Genomic DNA, 16,135 nt, shown 5'->3' on the forward strand with positions numbered 1-16,135 from the left:
ATAAATATGAACAAAAATATCAAAAGTAGTTAAAACCTAATCTGAGTGAGGCATCTCCTCGTGGTCACTGGAGTTTCTATACTCAGATCAGATTACCAGATTGAGTCCAATGTATTTTGCTGTGGAAGAACGTAGTGTTTCAGAGACTGAAACTCTAGTTATTTTCAGAAAGCTTGGCTCTTCTGGGTCAGAGTTTGGTTTACTTAATCTTCTCATGATGGGAATTAGATTTCCCTTGTGGTGACATCCACTGCCAGAAATGGATGCATCAAATTTCGAGTGCCAAGGAATTAATGTACCAATCTGCATAATCAAATCCCTGAGATAAACAGCAGCATTTCTTTTTCAATATTATCAGGCTCTAGGTTATTGCAACTACTTTGTGTGTGTGTGTGTGTGTGTGTGTGTGTGTGTGTATTTGTCCAAAACTCATGACACTGTAATTTTTAATAATAGTTTTATTGTAAAGCCCTTTGAAGATAGTTATAGAAAATTTCCACTACATGAAATTGACTAAATCTGGAGTAATCATTTTTTCTTTTGATCTGTGTGAGGAATGTGTAGGGGGGGAGCTGAACAGAAAAGAGTGTATCTATATAAAACATGGAATGAGTTATGTACTGAAAATTTTCATGTCACACTTTTCAAAAACAACAATTTAAATTATGTTTTAACTTCTTTGTTGTAGAATAACTAAATGATTTTGAGTTATGCTCTGAAGCTGAAATGTGATAAAAATGAGTTATAAGAATAACTAATTTTCAAAATATTACTTCTGTGTCCATACACAGAAAACATAGAAGATGGAAAACAGATGGAAGAATGGTATGTGTGGGGCTACCTTTGAAGGTGACTCTGAAACTACAATTAATCCAGAATGCGGCAGCTAGACTGGTGACTGGGAGCAGCCACTGTGACCATATAACACCAGCCCTGAAAGGCCTATATTGGCTCCCAGTACGTTTCTGAGCACAATTCAAAGTGTTGGTGATGACCTTTGAAGCCCTAAATGGCCTCATCCCTGTATACCTGAAGGAGCATCTCCACCACATCGTTCAGCCTGGACACTGAGATCCAACACCAAAGGGCTCCTGGCAGTTCCCACAGGGAACCAGGCAGAGGGCCTTCTTCGTAGAAGTGCCCACCCTGAGGAATGCCCTCCCATCAGATGTTAAGGACATAAGTAACTATATAAAATTTTGGAAACATCTGAAGGCATCCCTGTATAGGGAAGCTTTTTAAGGTTTAATGTTTTACTATGTTTTTATATATGCTGGAAGCTGCCCAGAGTGGCTGGGGCAACCCAGTCAGATGGGCAGGGTACAAATAGGTTTGTTGTTGTTGTTGTTGTTGTTGTTGTTGTTGTTGTTGTATTGTTATTGGTTTGTGGGTGCCCTGTCTCCTCCAGATTCCTGGGTGCTGGGGTTTAATTAGTCCTTTAAGAATTAAGATGGGCTGACCTGCTCTGAACAAAGACATTGGATTCTTATCTCATTATACATAACAAAGCTATCTTTAGCCATCTCACCCCTTGCCTTTCCCTGCAAGACTAATTGCAGCCGTTAAGAGTCTTCAACAGGTTTTCCACACCTATCAGCTGATCACCCATTCCCACCACCCTTCTGAATTTGATTGTTTTACTACTTAGTAGATTCAACATTACATTAGTTTTACTTTATTTACTTTTGTTTTCCTTTAGCATTACCCAGCTTCTGAAATATTTTATCCATTTTAATCAGTCTGCCTCATATATATTTAGATCAGGAGCCTGTGAGCAGAAACCTATTAATTTTTATTTCTGCAGAACACCCTATACATTTAATGTGATTTAAATAATAATAATAAACAAATATAATGTCTGCTAGCTGATGGTATTACTACTTATTTAGAAGCACAGTTTTCAGGAGAATATGTAGATTAAAATAATAAATATGATGAACTTGTATAAAACTACAGAAAAGCAACTGCAAAAACAACAAAATCCAGCAAAGCCATAAAAACAAAACTAAAAAAATAAGGAAAACCTGCTGAAATGTCTGACACTGATAAACCATGAAAGCTGGCACCAGGTGGGTTTATTCAAGGAAGGCGTTCCTGAGGTGGTATGCCAGCCCTCTCGTTAGCTGCCACCCACCCGTTACTTTCAAAAATACTGTCACTTCAGATTAAATACCTGGCCACTAAGATATTAGAATGATGCCAGATGTAGGACAAGGAGTGGCACGGAGAGCAAGGTAGGCAAGTCAAGAGAATTCTGTAAATTTATATAAATTAATTTGGTTAGATTAGAAATCTCTTATTCATCCAACAAGATCCAATAAGTTACATGGCTGAAATTTTCCTATTACAACATGGCCTATACTTCTTGTTGCTCTGTTTACTTATTATTCCAAAGTGACTTAGATTTCGTAGTGTTTTTTTTTAAGCATACTGAGCTCTCTCTCTATCTTATTCTGCTTCAATGTACCTCCAGAATTTGTACATTTTCAATTTCAATAGTATCAGATGGCAGATAGCCAATGTCCCTCTAATACACTGTGCCTATCAACTGTCATACTTTGCTTGTTGAAATTGCCATAAGCTGTCTAATGTTATGTAATTTCAGTAAGTATAACATGCCACATATTTAAACTGCAAAGGTGTTTTCATGAATTAAGTCTACCTGAAGCAGCAAGCCAGATGTTGGTTTCATTCTTTGATGGAATAGCACACTAAGCGTTCGGTTCTGTTGTTCCAGGTCAAAAACTCTTGTTTTTAACTTTAAACACTCCTCCCTCAGGTCCTAGAACAGGGAAGGAAAACTGAATTAGCAAAGAAAACAACCCACACAATTCAAATATTAACTGAAAAGTCAATGAATATTATAATGTATGTGACAGAACACCACCATTTTGTTAATTGGAGGAATCCTGTTTGCTGGTGGCTCCACAACAACTTCCACATAGCATAGCAGCATCCCTCAACCACCTGGAGCAGATTTTCAGGTGTAGAGGGAGCTACAAGGAAGAGGTGAAATTGGCAACATCATATCCCTCCTTCCATCACTAGAAGTGTCGGTCAGATTAAAAGCCCTCCTGCCTGTAGGATGAAACAAATGGATTCCTCCCCAGCTTTTAAAATCAAGCAGATTTTTAAAAGTGCAATTTCAGCACTAGCATGTTGTAAGAAATTAAAGGGTAGTATTTCTAATTACCCAGTATATTTGTTTAGACCGGCAATTTTTAAGTATTTATTAACTTAAGAAAAGTTTTAATTAGTTTCATTCTGTCTGGATACATAATAATAAATAGAAAACATGAAAAGTAATACACTTTCAGAAAGCTGTATTGTCATTTCCCCAACCAAGAGGGATAACCAACAGCATTCTAGAAACAATGCTATGTGGTGCTGTGTGTCAGAGAAAGGTGAACCAAGCAAGACCATATTTCATCGCAATCACAAGCAAAGAGTGGGAAAGGCAAACATAACCTATGCCAGGTGAAAACTGATAAAAACTATATGCAACCACAGGAATAGCTATGTTTGACATGAGTATATTACATTCATCTTCTCAATCGCTTCATTATAAATCAAGTAGCATTGAAAGCATATACATCCCCTCTATGGATATGTTCCTTCCCAACAGCAGTTGGATGCATTGGTTGTGATGATATTCCAATGAGACTTACCAGACACAAAATTATATCTCAGGTATCATCTGGGTACACAGACACTGAGGTATTAATCACCACACAAATATTATGTGATATATGAGCAAGATACTGAATCTGTTTTCCTATCCACACCTTCCTTTTTACAGTAGGCATGCATATGTTGATGCAGGCTCATTAATCTGTTCTGTTGTATTAAGGAATTGTGAGCTTCTGAATTCTTGAAGGCCACTCCATTCTCCAGACAGTTGTCTAGAAGTTGTAACAATTCATCCCTCCCATTGGGCAGTCAGGTTCTTTACTAAATCTAGCATCCCACATGCCTATCCTTAAGGGGATTTCATTTTGTTGGGAAATGAGGGAAGAAAGGGTTAACACTCCCTCCCAATGTCTTTACTCCTGCCAAAAAACACCCTGCACTTCAAGGGGGAAGAGGGGAGAGGGAGGACTAGTGGGAAGCTGTGGAAGCAGCTTTGTGCCACTTTCCACAGACCACACTTCCTAGAACACCCTGGAAGTAATGCAATGGGACATAGTTTGGCATCACTCCAAAGACAGCGCAGCCAGTACATAGCTGTAGAGTCCTAGGTCTCATCCACATTTCCTCTTGTCCTGCTGCTTTCCCCCAAGGAAAACTTCTCTTTAACACTCAATTGGAGCAAATGACAATTCAGGTTTTCTCTGAATTGATGTTTGATCTGATTGAGCAGTAAAGAGCAGGTTTTTCCTGGGAAGGAAGTGGGAAAAGGGGGAAACCTCTTGGACCCATACATTCTGGGCATGCGACAGGTGGAAGTGTGGATGAGCACCTAGAAACTAGGGTTCCAACAGGATTTTCTGGGCCCATTACACTGTACATATGCTCAGCCCAGTGCTCCATCATGCCTACAATCTATTGGTAAGAACTGCTGCTTACATACACATTACAACTAAAACAAGAGCATATGGGCAAAGTAAGAAGGTGGGTTGGTTGTGGTCTCAATGGCACTGTGCTTTAATGTATGCTCAGTCATTCCACAGGCAAATTAAAAACAAAAGTTATTTAAGTTTAAGGAGATCCGTAGCTTGGGCTCCTCGACAACCCACCTACAATGCTCCTGAAACTAAGTAAAGAAATTTCTTCTGCCCATACTATGGGGCAGGAGCTATCATTTTGCCCTCATCCATCCAATTGTCAATTTCTGTTTCAGACCTACAATGGAAACTGCTGGGATGGCTCAGTAGCATGACATTTCCATTTTCGTTATATGCTGCATTAATAACATAAAATAAAAAAATTAAATAAAAACATCAGTTTGTTTCTCCTAAAAATGTAAATAGCTGCACTAACTACCCACATTCCTGTATTTTATTTTTTGAAGGGCACAAAGCACAGTGAAAAGTCTTGCAGCTTCCCACATATTTACTTGTTAACAGAATTAACAATATATTGAGTTATATGAACCTATTGAAGTAGCAGGCCAGAATGTTCACAAAAATAGTCTGTTTTTGTCTGTTCTTGGTCTGCTGTGCCTAAGCCAGCATGGTGAACAGAGAAGAAGAGGTAACACAATGAGACACTTTTGTTAAATGAAAGCTGTAAAAAATGTGGGTTAGCTTTAATTCAAAGGTAAGGCTGGATGAATTAAGAAGTCATTTTGCCTGAGCACATTACGAGTGGAGTGCTTATTTAAAGTACCCCTAAGGCGAACCAAGTTATACATTCTCTGCCTTCCAAAGTGACAAGGAGGCAATGATATCTTTTATTTGAAGTGTAGCAAAATTCTAAATCCTCTAATTCTGCAAACAGAAATCCCTGTTTATAACTGCATCATCTCAGACCTTTTATGGGGAGCCATTATATATATATTATTTAACTAAGCAAAAGCACTAAGGACAGTCCTTATGAGGTTCTAACAGATAACAAATTCACTGTAAGACTAGCTGCTCCAACTGAGACTGAACCCCACAGTCAAAAGAAGAAGAAGCGCTTCACGAGAACTAGCAATTCAAACTAACCACAGGCCAAGCAACACCTCCTCCGCACCATTCCTTTCAAAAGCTAAACTTTCCTCTCCTGCATTTATTCTAAAATAAAGAATAAAACGCACATTGTTAGATTGCCCAATTATTGAAAAAAGTGCTTTAGAACTACAGTTGTTCATAGGAAGATTTTTTTTAAAAGGCAAAAGTAGATGTAAAATGATTCCCCTCACATTATGAGACAGATGCTTCCTAGGCCCTAGAATAATAATAATAATAATAATAATAATAATAATAATAATAATTTATTTGTACCCCGCCCATCTGGCTGGGCTTCCCCAGCCACTCTGGGCAGCTTCCAAACGAATGTTAAAACAATACAGCGTTAGATATTAAAAACGTCCCTAAACAGGGCTGCCTTCAGATGTCTCTTAAAAATAGGATAGCTGCTTATTTCTTTGACATCTGATGGAAGTGTGTTCCACAGGGTGGGCGCCACTACCAAAAAGGCCCTCTGTCTGGTTCCCTGTAACCTCACCTTGCAATGAGGGAACCGCCAGAAGTGGGGGACCTGTGACCTCCAGACAATGCTGGACTACAACTCCTATCTTTCTGAATACTGATCATGTGGGCTGGGGCTTATGGAAGACAGAGTTCAACAACATATGTAAGGCAACGGGTTTCCCAGAACTTTTCTAGAACATCCAATCTCCTCATAGGAATAGTTTCTCTTTTAAGGCCACATAGTTTCTAGCTGTAGAAGTTACTACTAAGGTGTTGAGTACTGGAAGTTCTGAAAAGAAGTGAGCATGAACTGGGGCAGGTTATCATCTGGCTGGACTTACTAGGAAGAGTTCAAAATGTCTGAACTCAATATGAATATATATTTCATCTCCCTTCATGCCAATCCTCTGCTATGAAGAGCTTTCAATATTCATCTCTACCGTTTCCCACAATCCAGAAGGAGCAGGAACCTGTAGCACAGCACTTCTTCTTAGTCAGTACTGTATTCCTATTACATGTTTCCTCCTCCACCACCACAGTCAATATATAGTTTTTCTTGGGTGTTAAAACAACTCCACATTTACCTTCCTATTAGGATGTAAAAGAGTCTCCTAAGATATGGAGACAAACTACTGTCCTAGTATAAAAAGGAACATAGGTCAATAATATAGTGAAGGTTACTATTATCATCAATGGAATTAGATTTTATTATACCATAATAGTATGCTTGCAATTTATACATAGCTGAGCTCCTTGCTACAACAGTCGTGAATATAATCAGCAGCCACATGAGTTATGTGGATCAGATGGAATCAGTTTAGATTATGTAGTTAGGCCTACCTGGCAAAATACACAGAGCCAGCAAGGGTATGCTAGTCTTCACTGGTCCTCCACATGGGGCTGGTAAAGGTACGGCTGGTGAACTGTGTGGGCAGGTAAGAGCTGGAGTGCTTTTGCTCTGTTTTGCAGAATGGGGCCAAATTTGGCTTGAAGGTAGCATCTGAATCAACTCATGATCACTACTAATGTCACAATGTTGATTTTACTAGGAGAAATGGCACTAGCATGGGTTGTTGTTGTTCAGTCGTTCAGTCGTGTCTGACTCTTCGTGACCGCATGGACCAGAGCATGCCAGGCACGCCTGTCTTTCACTGCCTCCCGCAGTTTGGCCAAACTCATGCTAGTCGCTTTGAGAACACTGTCCAGCCATCTCATCCTCTGTCGTCCCCTTCTCCTTGTGCCCTCCATCTTTCCCAACACCAGGGTCTTTTCTAGGGAGTCTTCTCTTCTCATGAGGTGGCCAAAGTACTGGAGCCTCAACTTCAGGATCTGTCCTTCCAGTGAGCACTCAGGGCTGATTTCTTTAAGGATGGATAAGTTTGATCTTTTTGCAGTCCATGGGACTCTCAAGAGTCTCCTCCAGCACCATAATTCAAAAGCATCAATTCTTCGGCAATCAGTCTTCTTTATGGTCCAGCTCTCACTTCCATACATCACTACTGGGAAAACCATAGCTTTAACTATACGGACCTTTGTCAGCAAGGTGATGTCTCTGCTTTTTAAGATGCTGTCTAGGTTTGTCATTGCTTTCCTCCCAAGAAGCACCACCTGCAGTGATCATGGAGCCCAAGAAAGTAAAATCTAGCATGGGTACTTCCACATAATCCATATTACTTCCACTGAGTTGCTAATTGTAGATGTTGGTGCTGAGACATGACGCCTACATAGAAACAACAACTACATTACCAGGCTTCAGGCCTTAAACTGAATCTTAAACTACCATGACAGTGGTCCAATCTGATCTCCTTAATATGGACATGCAACTTTCAGGTTCAAGTAGTATGCCTCTAAGAATCAGTTGCCTGCAAGGAAAAATGGGAGTTGTTTTTTTGCCTTCCTGTCTTACTTGTGCTCTATCCAGAGGTGCCTATGAGAAACACAATGCTGAATTGGATGGCCTTTTGGTTTGGTCCAGCACTGTTTTAATGTTTCTGTTTCAGTGTGAGAGGAAACTACAGAGTGAAAGTTGTTAAGACAGGCAAGTCCAGCTTTAATTTCCCCTCAAAATTATCTGCAATGTGAAAAAACATGGCAAGAGGACTCCAGCCAAAGAGGCTCCTGGCTAGAGGCTGAATGAAATAAGTTAGAAGCTAGTCTTAAAACTTAAGACATGAAATATTTTCTGGAAATGTTTATGATTGTTTGCTGGTCTGTTATTCCCCCATCGGTTTTTAGATGCCTCTTAAGTAAAACCGTAACTTGTGGAAATGATGGAAACAAAACAAAAACAAAATGCAGTGCTCTGAGGCAGAACTCCCAATTTAATATATTTTCCTTCATATTTTCACTCAAAAACTGGGCTCACTGGAGGAGTTCCATATGTCTTATAAGGAATGATCTCCTCCAAAAGTACCCACTTCAAACTATAAATTTGATCTCAAGGATTCAGTGACATTGATAAATCACTCAAGGTTTTGCTCCCTCAGTTGGTGTCACCATGATCTCTCGGCGGAACAGCAGCTTCTCATATACTTCTGGGTATGCAGTACTTCATCCCTTACATTATTATAGTATGTATTTAATTTAAACAAAAAATTAGTCCTTGAGGGGTATTTCCAAATTCACAGTGTAATATACATAGTTGGTGTTACTGCACAGTATTACTCTTCTGGAGTCATTGAGAGCTCTTCAAATTCCCTCTGTATCTCATGGTGCCCCTGAGGTGTGTTATCTCTTGGTGACATTACTTGTTCCATCTTGCTGCAGTGTGGTAGAAGACTTATCTGTTTACCAGTTATTACTTAGATTTGTATAGGAGCCATTTGTGATTGACCCAAAGAGCCTAATTTCCTTTTTACTGTACAGTATTGTCTTCCTGTCCTTTCTTATAAATAGTCTCAGTCCAAATGGCATTAGGAGGGCTGTAACAGTTAACATTCATTAACATTTAGAGTGCTGCCTTGTGTTTCCCCTTCAGGATATTAAATTAAGCAGCATTACTCAGCAGTAGGCTAGCGTCTGTTAAAATTTCATCAATACTAAGCAAATCACATTATTAAATACATTTTAATCTATATCCTTAGTTCGTTCATAAGGAGTCCTTAGTACCTGTGTCTTCCAATATTGACAAAAGGGGTTGTCATGGGAAAAAATTGTCCTAAAGAAGTTATAAATAACTCACGAAACTCTCCCCACTTCAACTCCATTTTGTATTTGTTTTGTTTTTTAAAAAGAAAACATGTTGTTTTCTAAATAAGGTATAAATATATTGAGATCAATATACCAGCGAATATGCCACAACATATGGGCTTTTATATTGCAGAATGCTAATCTGGTTTGTGTATGCACTTGTATTCATGGCCTGTTAAATTGCATAACAAGAGAAAATGAATACATTTCTGATTTGTTTCTAGGGTTGGATAGTCTGTTTTAATTCTCAATAGAGAATTTAAAAAACAACACTGAAATGACAATTCCAGCAACAGATTTCCCCCCCCCTCCCAGCTATATTATACAACAGTCAGCAACAATCCTGCTTGCCAGTATTTCCTGTCCTTGTTGGTTGGAACTTCTCCTGGGATTAAGTGGCCATTGGGACTGCTCAGCATGCATTTAGATTTACAGTCACAATACATGGATATCAGTGTGTAGTGGGGCAGAGCTTGTCTCCTAATACCAACATCACTGCTGTTTACGGGGTGAGGGTGGGGCCATAGCACTGCACTCACAGGACTTCAGCCACCAATTCAGCACTCCCACCAGTGCAGCAAAACACCAATCTTGTTGCTCCCATGCACCATCGTCACCAAAGTAAACAGCTGTGACACTCTGCCCCACCCACATATGCTGGTACTGATGGATATGGAAAGAATCTGCAACATATAATAATGTGTGTTGATGCCTGCAGAAAATAACTCATAATACCTCTATACCTCTCTCCACCCCCTCTGTCCCTGCAATACACACTCACACCCCAAAGGCATCTCCTCACTCCTTCTAAGATGCCTCTCATGTGTTACATTTTATGGAGATGAAAACAAAGCGGGACGAAGCGTGTTCATTCACAATCACGTCCCAGCACCACAATGGACACACGGTTGCAGACTGCAGCTCTGGAAAGAATGCACACTTTGCACACAGAAGGTCCCAGGTTCAATCTCACACATCTCCCATTTAAAAAAACCAAAAAACGGAAAACCTGGCAGAGGTTGATGGGAAAAACTTACGAACTACCCAAACTAAGATAAACTTGTGATGACTGATTTAGCTCAGTTCTTACAGATGCTTGGCTAAGTTCTCTGTTTTCTTTGTTTTTTAGGTAAGTTCATAAGGATTCCAGAATTGGGTAAGTAGATCCACCTCTTTCCTGTCACTCTTGTGTTGAATACAATAACCCCCACCTGCAAAACACCAGTTTGCTCTTGTTTGGGCTTGTGCATAGAGTCATCAGACTGCACTGCTGAGACAGTTGTGCTGGCATTTCCCCCTGTGCAGTAGGAGGGTAACTGGATGCCGATGTCCCAGTGTTATACTAACTATTAGACACACATGCACACTCTGCAGACAATACTTTTAAGGAGAAACTGGAGCCACAGAGAGTTAATTGCTGATCAAGAAATGCAGCCAGATAGCTTTGCAGAAAAAATAATTTTTGAGGCAGAAGCACCACTCAAAAAGCTTAACAACAACAAATTCAGCAAAGCTTACAGCAAAAAAAAAAGTTAAAAAGCCTAATATTGGCAAATGGAAATAGAGGAATATGTAACTCCCACCCTCCTAATAACAAAAATGATGTCAGACCAGGAAAGACAAATAAATGGCAATCTGTACAAAGTTTTCTCTTTGCCAAATACCTATTAGGGGGATCTGCAAGGAAATGCTGCAATGTGGAGTGCTTCTGTTCAGGTTTTCAGTTACTCAATTCCCTTTCTCTATCCAAATGTTGTATGTCTGTCACCATGTTCAGTTCTCACTCTGCTCTGTTTGTATTCCTTGCCCTTAGGATTTTTCCTAAAGTATTCTGTTTGTATTTCAAACCTTGACATTGCCCCCAGAACATGCTAATCTCTCTCTTTCTTGTGTGTAGCAGGCGTGGGGATACCATTTTGGCATAAGGACAGGCACTTATAGAATGAGTTCATTATGAACATGTCAACTACTGGACTTTGACAAGGAAGATCTAGCTTCAAATCCACAGTTGGTGACTTTGGGCTTCTCTTTCAGCTCAAACCATTGCAGGGATTAAAAGGGATTGAGTAGCATACAATTGTGATAGAGAAAATTAATATAGAATAAATTCATCGAGTAATAAATGAATGCACTTACTATAAAAGATAACAACAACAACAACAACAACAACAACAACAACAACAACAACAACTCTGCCTTTTCCCCTGACGGGACTCAAGGTGGCTTACAGATAAACACAAGAACCACTAAAAGCATAGAAAAATCAAGCATTAAAATACAATTAAACATTGATAGAAAACATGCCAGTATACAAAGGGTCAAATACATGTCACAGTATACGTGTCTTTGTATCTAATATGCATGTTTTAAATTTCAAATTCTATTAGCAGAATATGTATGTATTTGCTAATAATTAATGGGATTAGAGAAAACATGGAGAGGGAATTTATCCATTTTCTCCCATAATCCTAAGGAAAATCCTCTGGTTAAGCTGATATTTCATTACAGAGTAAATCACTAATTAGCACCAATTTTATTGAATAAAGATCTTTGATAACTCTAATTAAGTATCCTTGGTAACTATAACATTTAACAGTGTCTTGTGAAAAGGAGAAATTACTTACCTTCTGAGTAAGTAGTGCTTGTACAACCTGGTTGGCTACCTGTAAGAATAAATAAAGGACATTTGAGCAGTGCATCAGATTGTGTTTGTGTGTGCTTTCTAAGGGTCATAGCTGAGTAATACAACATCTGCTTTGAATGAAGAAAGTCCTGGTTCAATCTGTGGCATCTCCAGGTAGACCTGGAAACCCTGAAGAGTCACTTCCACTTAGTATAGACCAGTATTTATCAAACTTGTGTATTCAGATGATAGCTAGGGATGATGGGAGTTGTAGTTCAACAACAGCTGGCAACCCAAGTTTGAGGAACACTGAAGTTCGAACATTTGCAGTTTGAATCTGTGCGACGGGATGAGCTCCTGTTGCTCTGTCCCAGCTTCTAATAACCTAGGAGTTTGAAAGCATACCAGTGGAAATAGATAAATTGGTATCGCTGCGGCAGGAAGGTAAACTGCATTTCTGTGCACTACAACTTCCATCATGTTGTCCCATTGCACCATAAGCGGTTTAGCCATGCTGGCCACATGACCCGGAAAGCGGTCAGTGGACAAACGGCGGCTCCCTTAGCCTGAAGTGAGATGAGCACCGCACCCCATAGTCTCCTTTGACTGGACTTAACCATCCAGGGGCAGCAGAGTAGCATGAGGGAGGTGCTAGCTGCCATAGGGTGGTGCTATGTGTCCATGGGGGCGGGGCAAGCCACCCACTGGGGAGGGTGAGCCAGGGCAGGGGCCAGCTGCCTCCCTCTCTGGAGGACGGCCACGACCAGGATGGAGGTGTTGGCTAGGGCGCCCTACAGGCTACGCGCCACACGCATCCCGTGCCACATCCCTTCCTCCACTACTGTCCCTTTACCTTTTACCTTTACCTATAGACAGTGCAGAACCAGATGGATCAATGGTCTGATTGGGTGAAAAGCAGCTTCCTATGTTCCTACGGATAATCTCCTTTAGGCACACCTAGAGGGATTTTTTTTACTTCTCTTATCTTCACTAGTTTCAGATTCTACCACTTCCCTTGAAAATCTCATCTTGTCCCAAAGCTTACAGTTCTTAGAAACCCACAGTTTAGCACTATTCCCCTACCCACTCCCATACCGTCTAAGGTATAGAAACAATTGCAGGGACCAAATTCTGGAGTAGTATAAGTCACAGGACTGGAAAAAAAACCAGTACCATTCAGGTGATTTTGAAAGAGATATCATCAATTTTGCTCAAGTGGAAGGCCTGGCCCTGGATGTTTTCATGGGGTCTAATTGTTTCTTGATTCAATATCGACAAAACAGAACATCTGTCATGACAGCAAGATACTGTTAAGTGCTACTAAAAATTAAAATGCCTACAGTCATCAATGTGCTTGGATGGTACTCATGCCACACTTTATATTTATTTGCATCAGATTACAAAACATCGATTAGAAGAATTGTGTATACAACTAGATTTAAAAAAAAACACCCCACCAAATATTAACATTTATATCAGACATTTAATTATCTAATACCTTATATTGTTCAAAAAATGACCTATTTTTGTACAAACTAAAAAACCTTATGTTGTCAAAGCTTATTCATTTGAAAATAAGCATACCTTGCAGTTATTTAAAAACAAAATTCCACTTTCTTCTCAACAACTTCATTGGGGGGAAATGTAACCTACTCATATGAACTGAAGCATGAGCAGAAATTTCAACCTAAGTAATTCTGCTCCTGTATGATCCAAGAGTTTGATTTGATTCATACACTTATAACATGACCCATTATCACTTCTCCCTTTCCAGAACTGGTCTCTAACCTAAGGCAACTAGGGAATAAACCGTCACATAAAATACTTCTGTACATGATTTAACACAAGACACAGACTAATACGGCAGCCATAATAACCCACAGCAGTAAATATATTGCATCTCTGAAATCCATGTGTGTTGCCCTATAGGCTTTAAGAATTGACATCCAACAGCATTCCTTCTAGCATGTACTTTTAGTTGTAACATTGTTTGGTGTACCTGAAAATTGAACAAACCCATCCAATACATTACTTCTTTATGAAATGACATGACATGAAGCCACTTATTAGTAAAATAAATAAATAAGCAAGCGAGCGAGCAAACAAACAAACAAACAGCTATGTTCAAAACCCTACAAGGTTCTGCAGACTGTGTCCAAGTCATTTGCAGCAGTTCTGCCTGCATAGTCACTGAGAGCTGTGCCAAGTGGCATAAGCAGAAGAGGGAGCAGTTCTGATCTGAATAGCTGAAGGTAAGGCAACCTAGTGGCAAGGGATGTTGGAGAATTCTGATGGAAGTGGAAACAAAAAAGGAAACTGCTGATGTTCGCTTTTTTTGTCCCATGCCCAGAATGGAAATAAATCTAGCAAATACAATTAGTATTCATGTTGTTGCTGATTTCGGTCCACCACCAACATGTTAATTGATTATGGCTCTCCCCCCCCCCCCATTTACAATGCATTTCCTTCTTACTGAAATGAATGGGGTAGAATAACAATCCCTTTACCATCATGCAGGAAATCCAAGATCTTTATACTTGGAAAAGCTGAAGTAGCCTCCCCATCATCTTAATTTAAAGAAACTCACCATAACAAATTTGGAGGATTTCTGGCCTAAGAAAGAATAGCAACAGAGCTAAAATAATCCAGGATATATTTCCAGTGACCTGGTCATGTTTTCGAGTGACAAAGAATAAGAATAAGAATAAGCTTTTATTACCTTATTTGCATGGCATGTTGTTGTTGTTCAGTAAATACAAGTTAAACACTGGTGGCATATTTATATTTTGTGTGGCTAATTGCAAATGCTAGTATAGTAATTTTAAGATGTTGTAGTGTGGTGTATCACATTGCCCTGATAGAATGCAGCTGAGTCTGACATAAATCTTTACTGGCATAATAACATGAATAAATATTATACCACCTCTTGACAAAAAAACTGACAATCAATTTCCAGAATAGGAAACTAGGATTAAGCATTTAAACCTCAGGCCCCTGAGGTAGAAGAAGGTAATCCTGTTTCTTGCATTAGGTTTCCTAGAGACAAGGAGATGGGTTTAGAATTTATAGATATATGTATTGAATTTTAAATAAATGAAGCTCATCCTTATATAATGCATTGCAGTGCTATTTACTTTCAAGTTCAATCCAAATGATTGATCTATCTACTTTAGAGGAAATAGCAGAGATAGACAACTAATTTCAAAACAATTGTTTGTTAGGATTACTATCAGAATTTATAAGCGACTGTAATTGTCTCACATTCTGATTCCCCCCACCCACCCTTTACAACGACTGAATTTTATGGGTAGATACACTCACAGAATATTAATTTGTATATCAGGGCAAGAATTTGTATTGCAGTTATGAAGGTTAGGTTTATAATAAACAGAGAAGAAAACATATGAACAAAAGGGACATTAAGGTTTTTAGAAAATAATAATGAGGGCCTGAATCCAGCAATCTTGCACCTCGGCTCTGTCTATCAGTTTATTTGATGAGGTTTTGTGCCTATACACAAAGTCTAAAACAGCTGAGTACCATAATCCCATGCCACAAAATCAAATTAAAGTTTATACAGCTGATATTATTGAGATGGGGAGTGCCACTTTTGTGATCATCTGCAACTGCTCAACTCTCCAATCTATGTTGTCTGCCCAGCAGCAAATCCTTGTGCTATTAATCTGCCCATAAACCTATTCCAAAATTCATACTGTAAACCTGGCATCAATATGGGCTGATCAGAAGCCTTAAGGTTTTCTGCCACAGCCACTGGAAAAAATAAAACAGCCCGCTTGTGCATGTGATCAAAAGATTTGTGTGTCACTTCTAAATATGCGGTAGCATAGTGCTGGGAACACTTTCACCTCAAACTACATAGAATATAATTCGTGTGTGAGCAAAAGAATTGAATTTTTGTAGTTGTGGCTATATTTCCCCCTGCTTGATAAACCCCAGAATCCAAATAATAAGAAGCAGCAGTGTATTAAATTGGTCTATATCCTCGCTGAAAAGTTTCTGTAGAAACTTGCTCCAAAACAGTAAGTGTTAAAATCGCTTTGATTTCTCAGGGACATCCTCAACCTATATGTGGTACTTAATGGTAGTAGATTTCTTGGTGGAAGGGATAGTGTGGAAAGTCTCCCAGCTGGGGAAATGGTATAGCTGGACCTGGTTTTATAGCCTTTGAAATAGTAAGTTCCCAAGA

At 39.3% G+C, this 16,135-nt stretch overlaps 1 protein-coding gene across 1 annotated transcript in view; it reads right to left on the reverse strand.

Annotated features, from left to right (window-relative positions):
* Positions 1-16,135, reverse strand: part of NCKAP5 (NCK associated protein 5) — a 546,232-nt gene that overhangs the window by 129,707 nt on the left and 400,390 nt on the right. The window contains exons 9-10 of the mRNA XM_033163803.1: positions 11,930-11,968; positions 2,663-2,782 (exon numbers count right to left, since the gene is read on the reverse strand). Of these exons, the coding sequence (XP_033019694.1) occupies positions 2,663-2,782; positions 11,930-11,968 (159 nt within the window). The remainder of the gene's footprint in view (positions 1-2,662; positions 2,783-11,929; positions 11,969-16,135) is intronic.

This window comes from Lacerta agilis, chromosome 1 (assembly GCF_009819535.1).
Source record: "Lacerta agilis isolate rLacAgi1 chromosome 1, rLacAgi1.pri, whole genome shotgun sequence".
NCBI lineage: Eukaryota > Metazoa > Chordata > Lepidosauria > Squamata > Lacertidae > Lacerta > Lacerta agilis.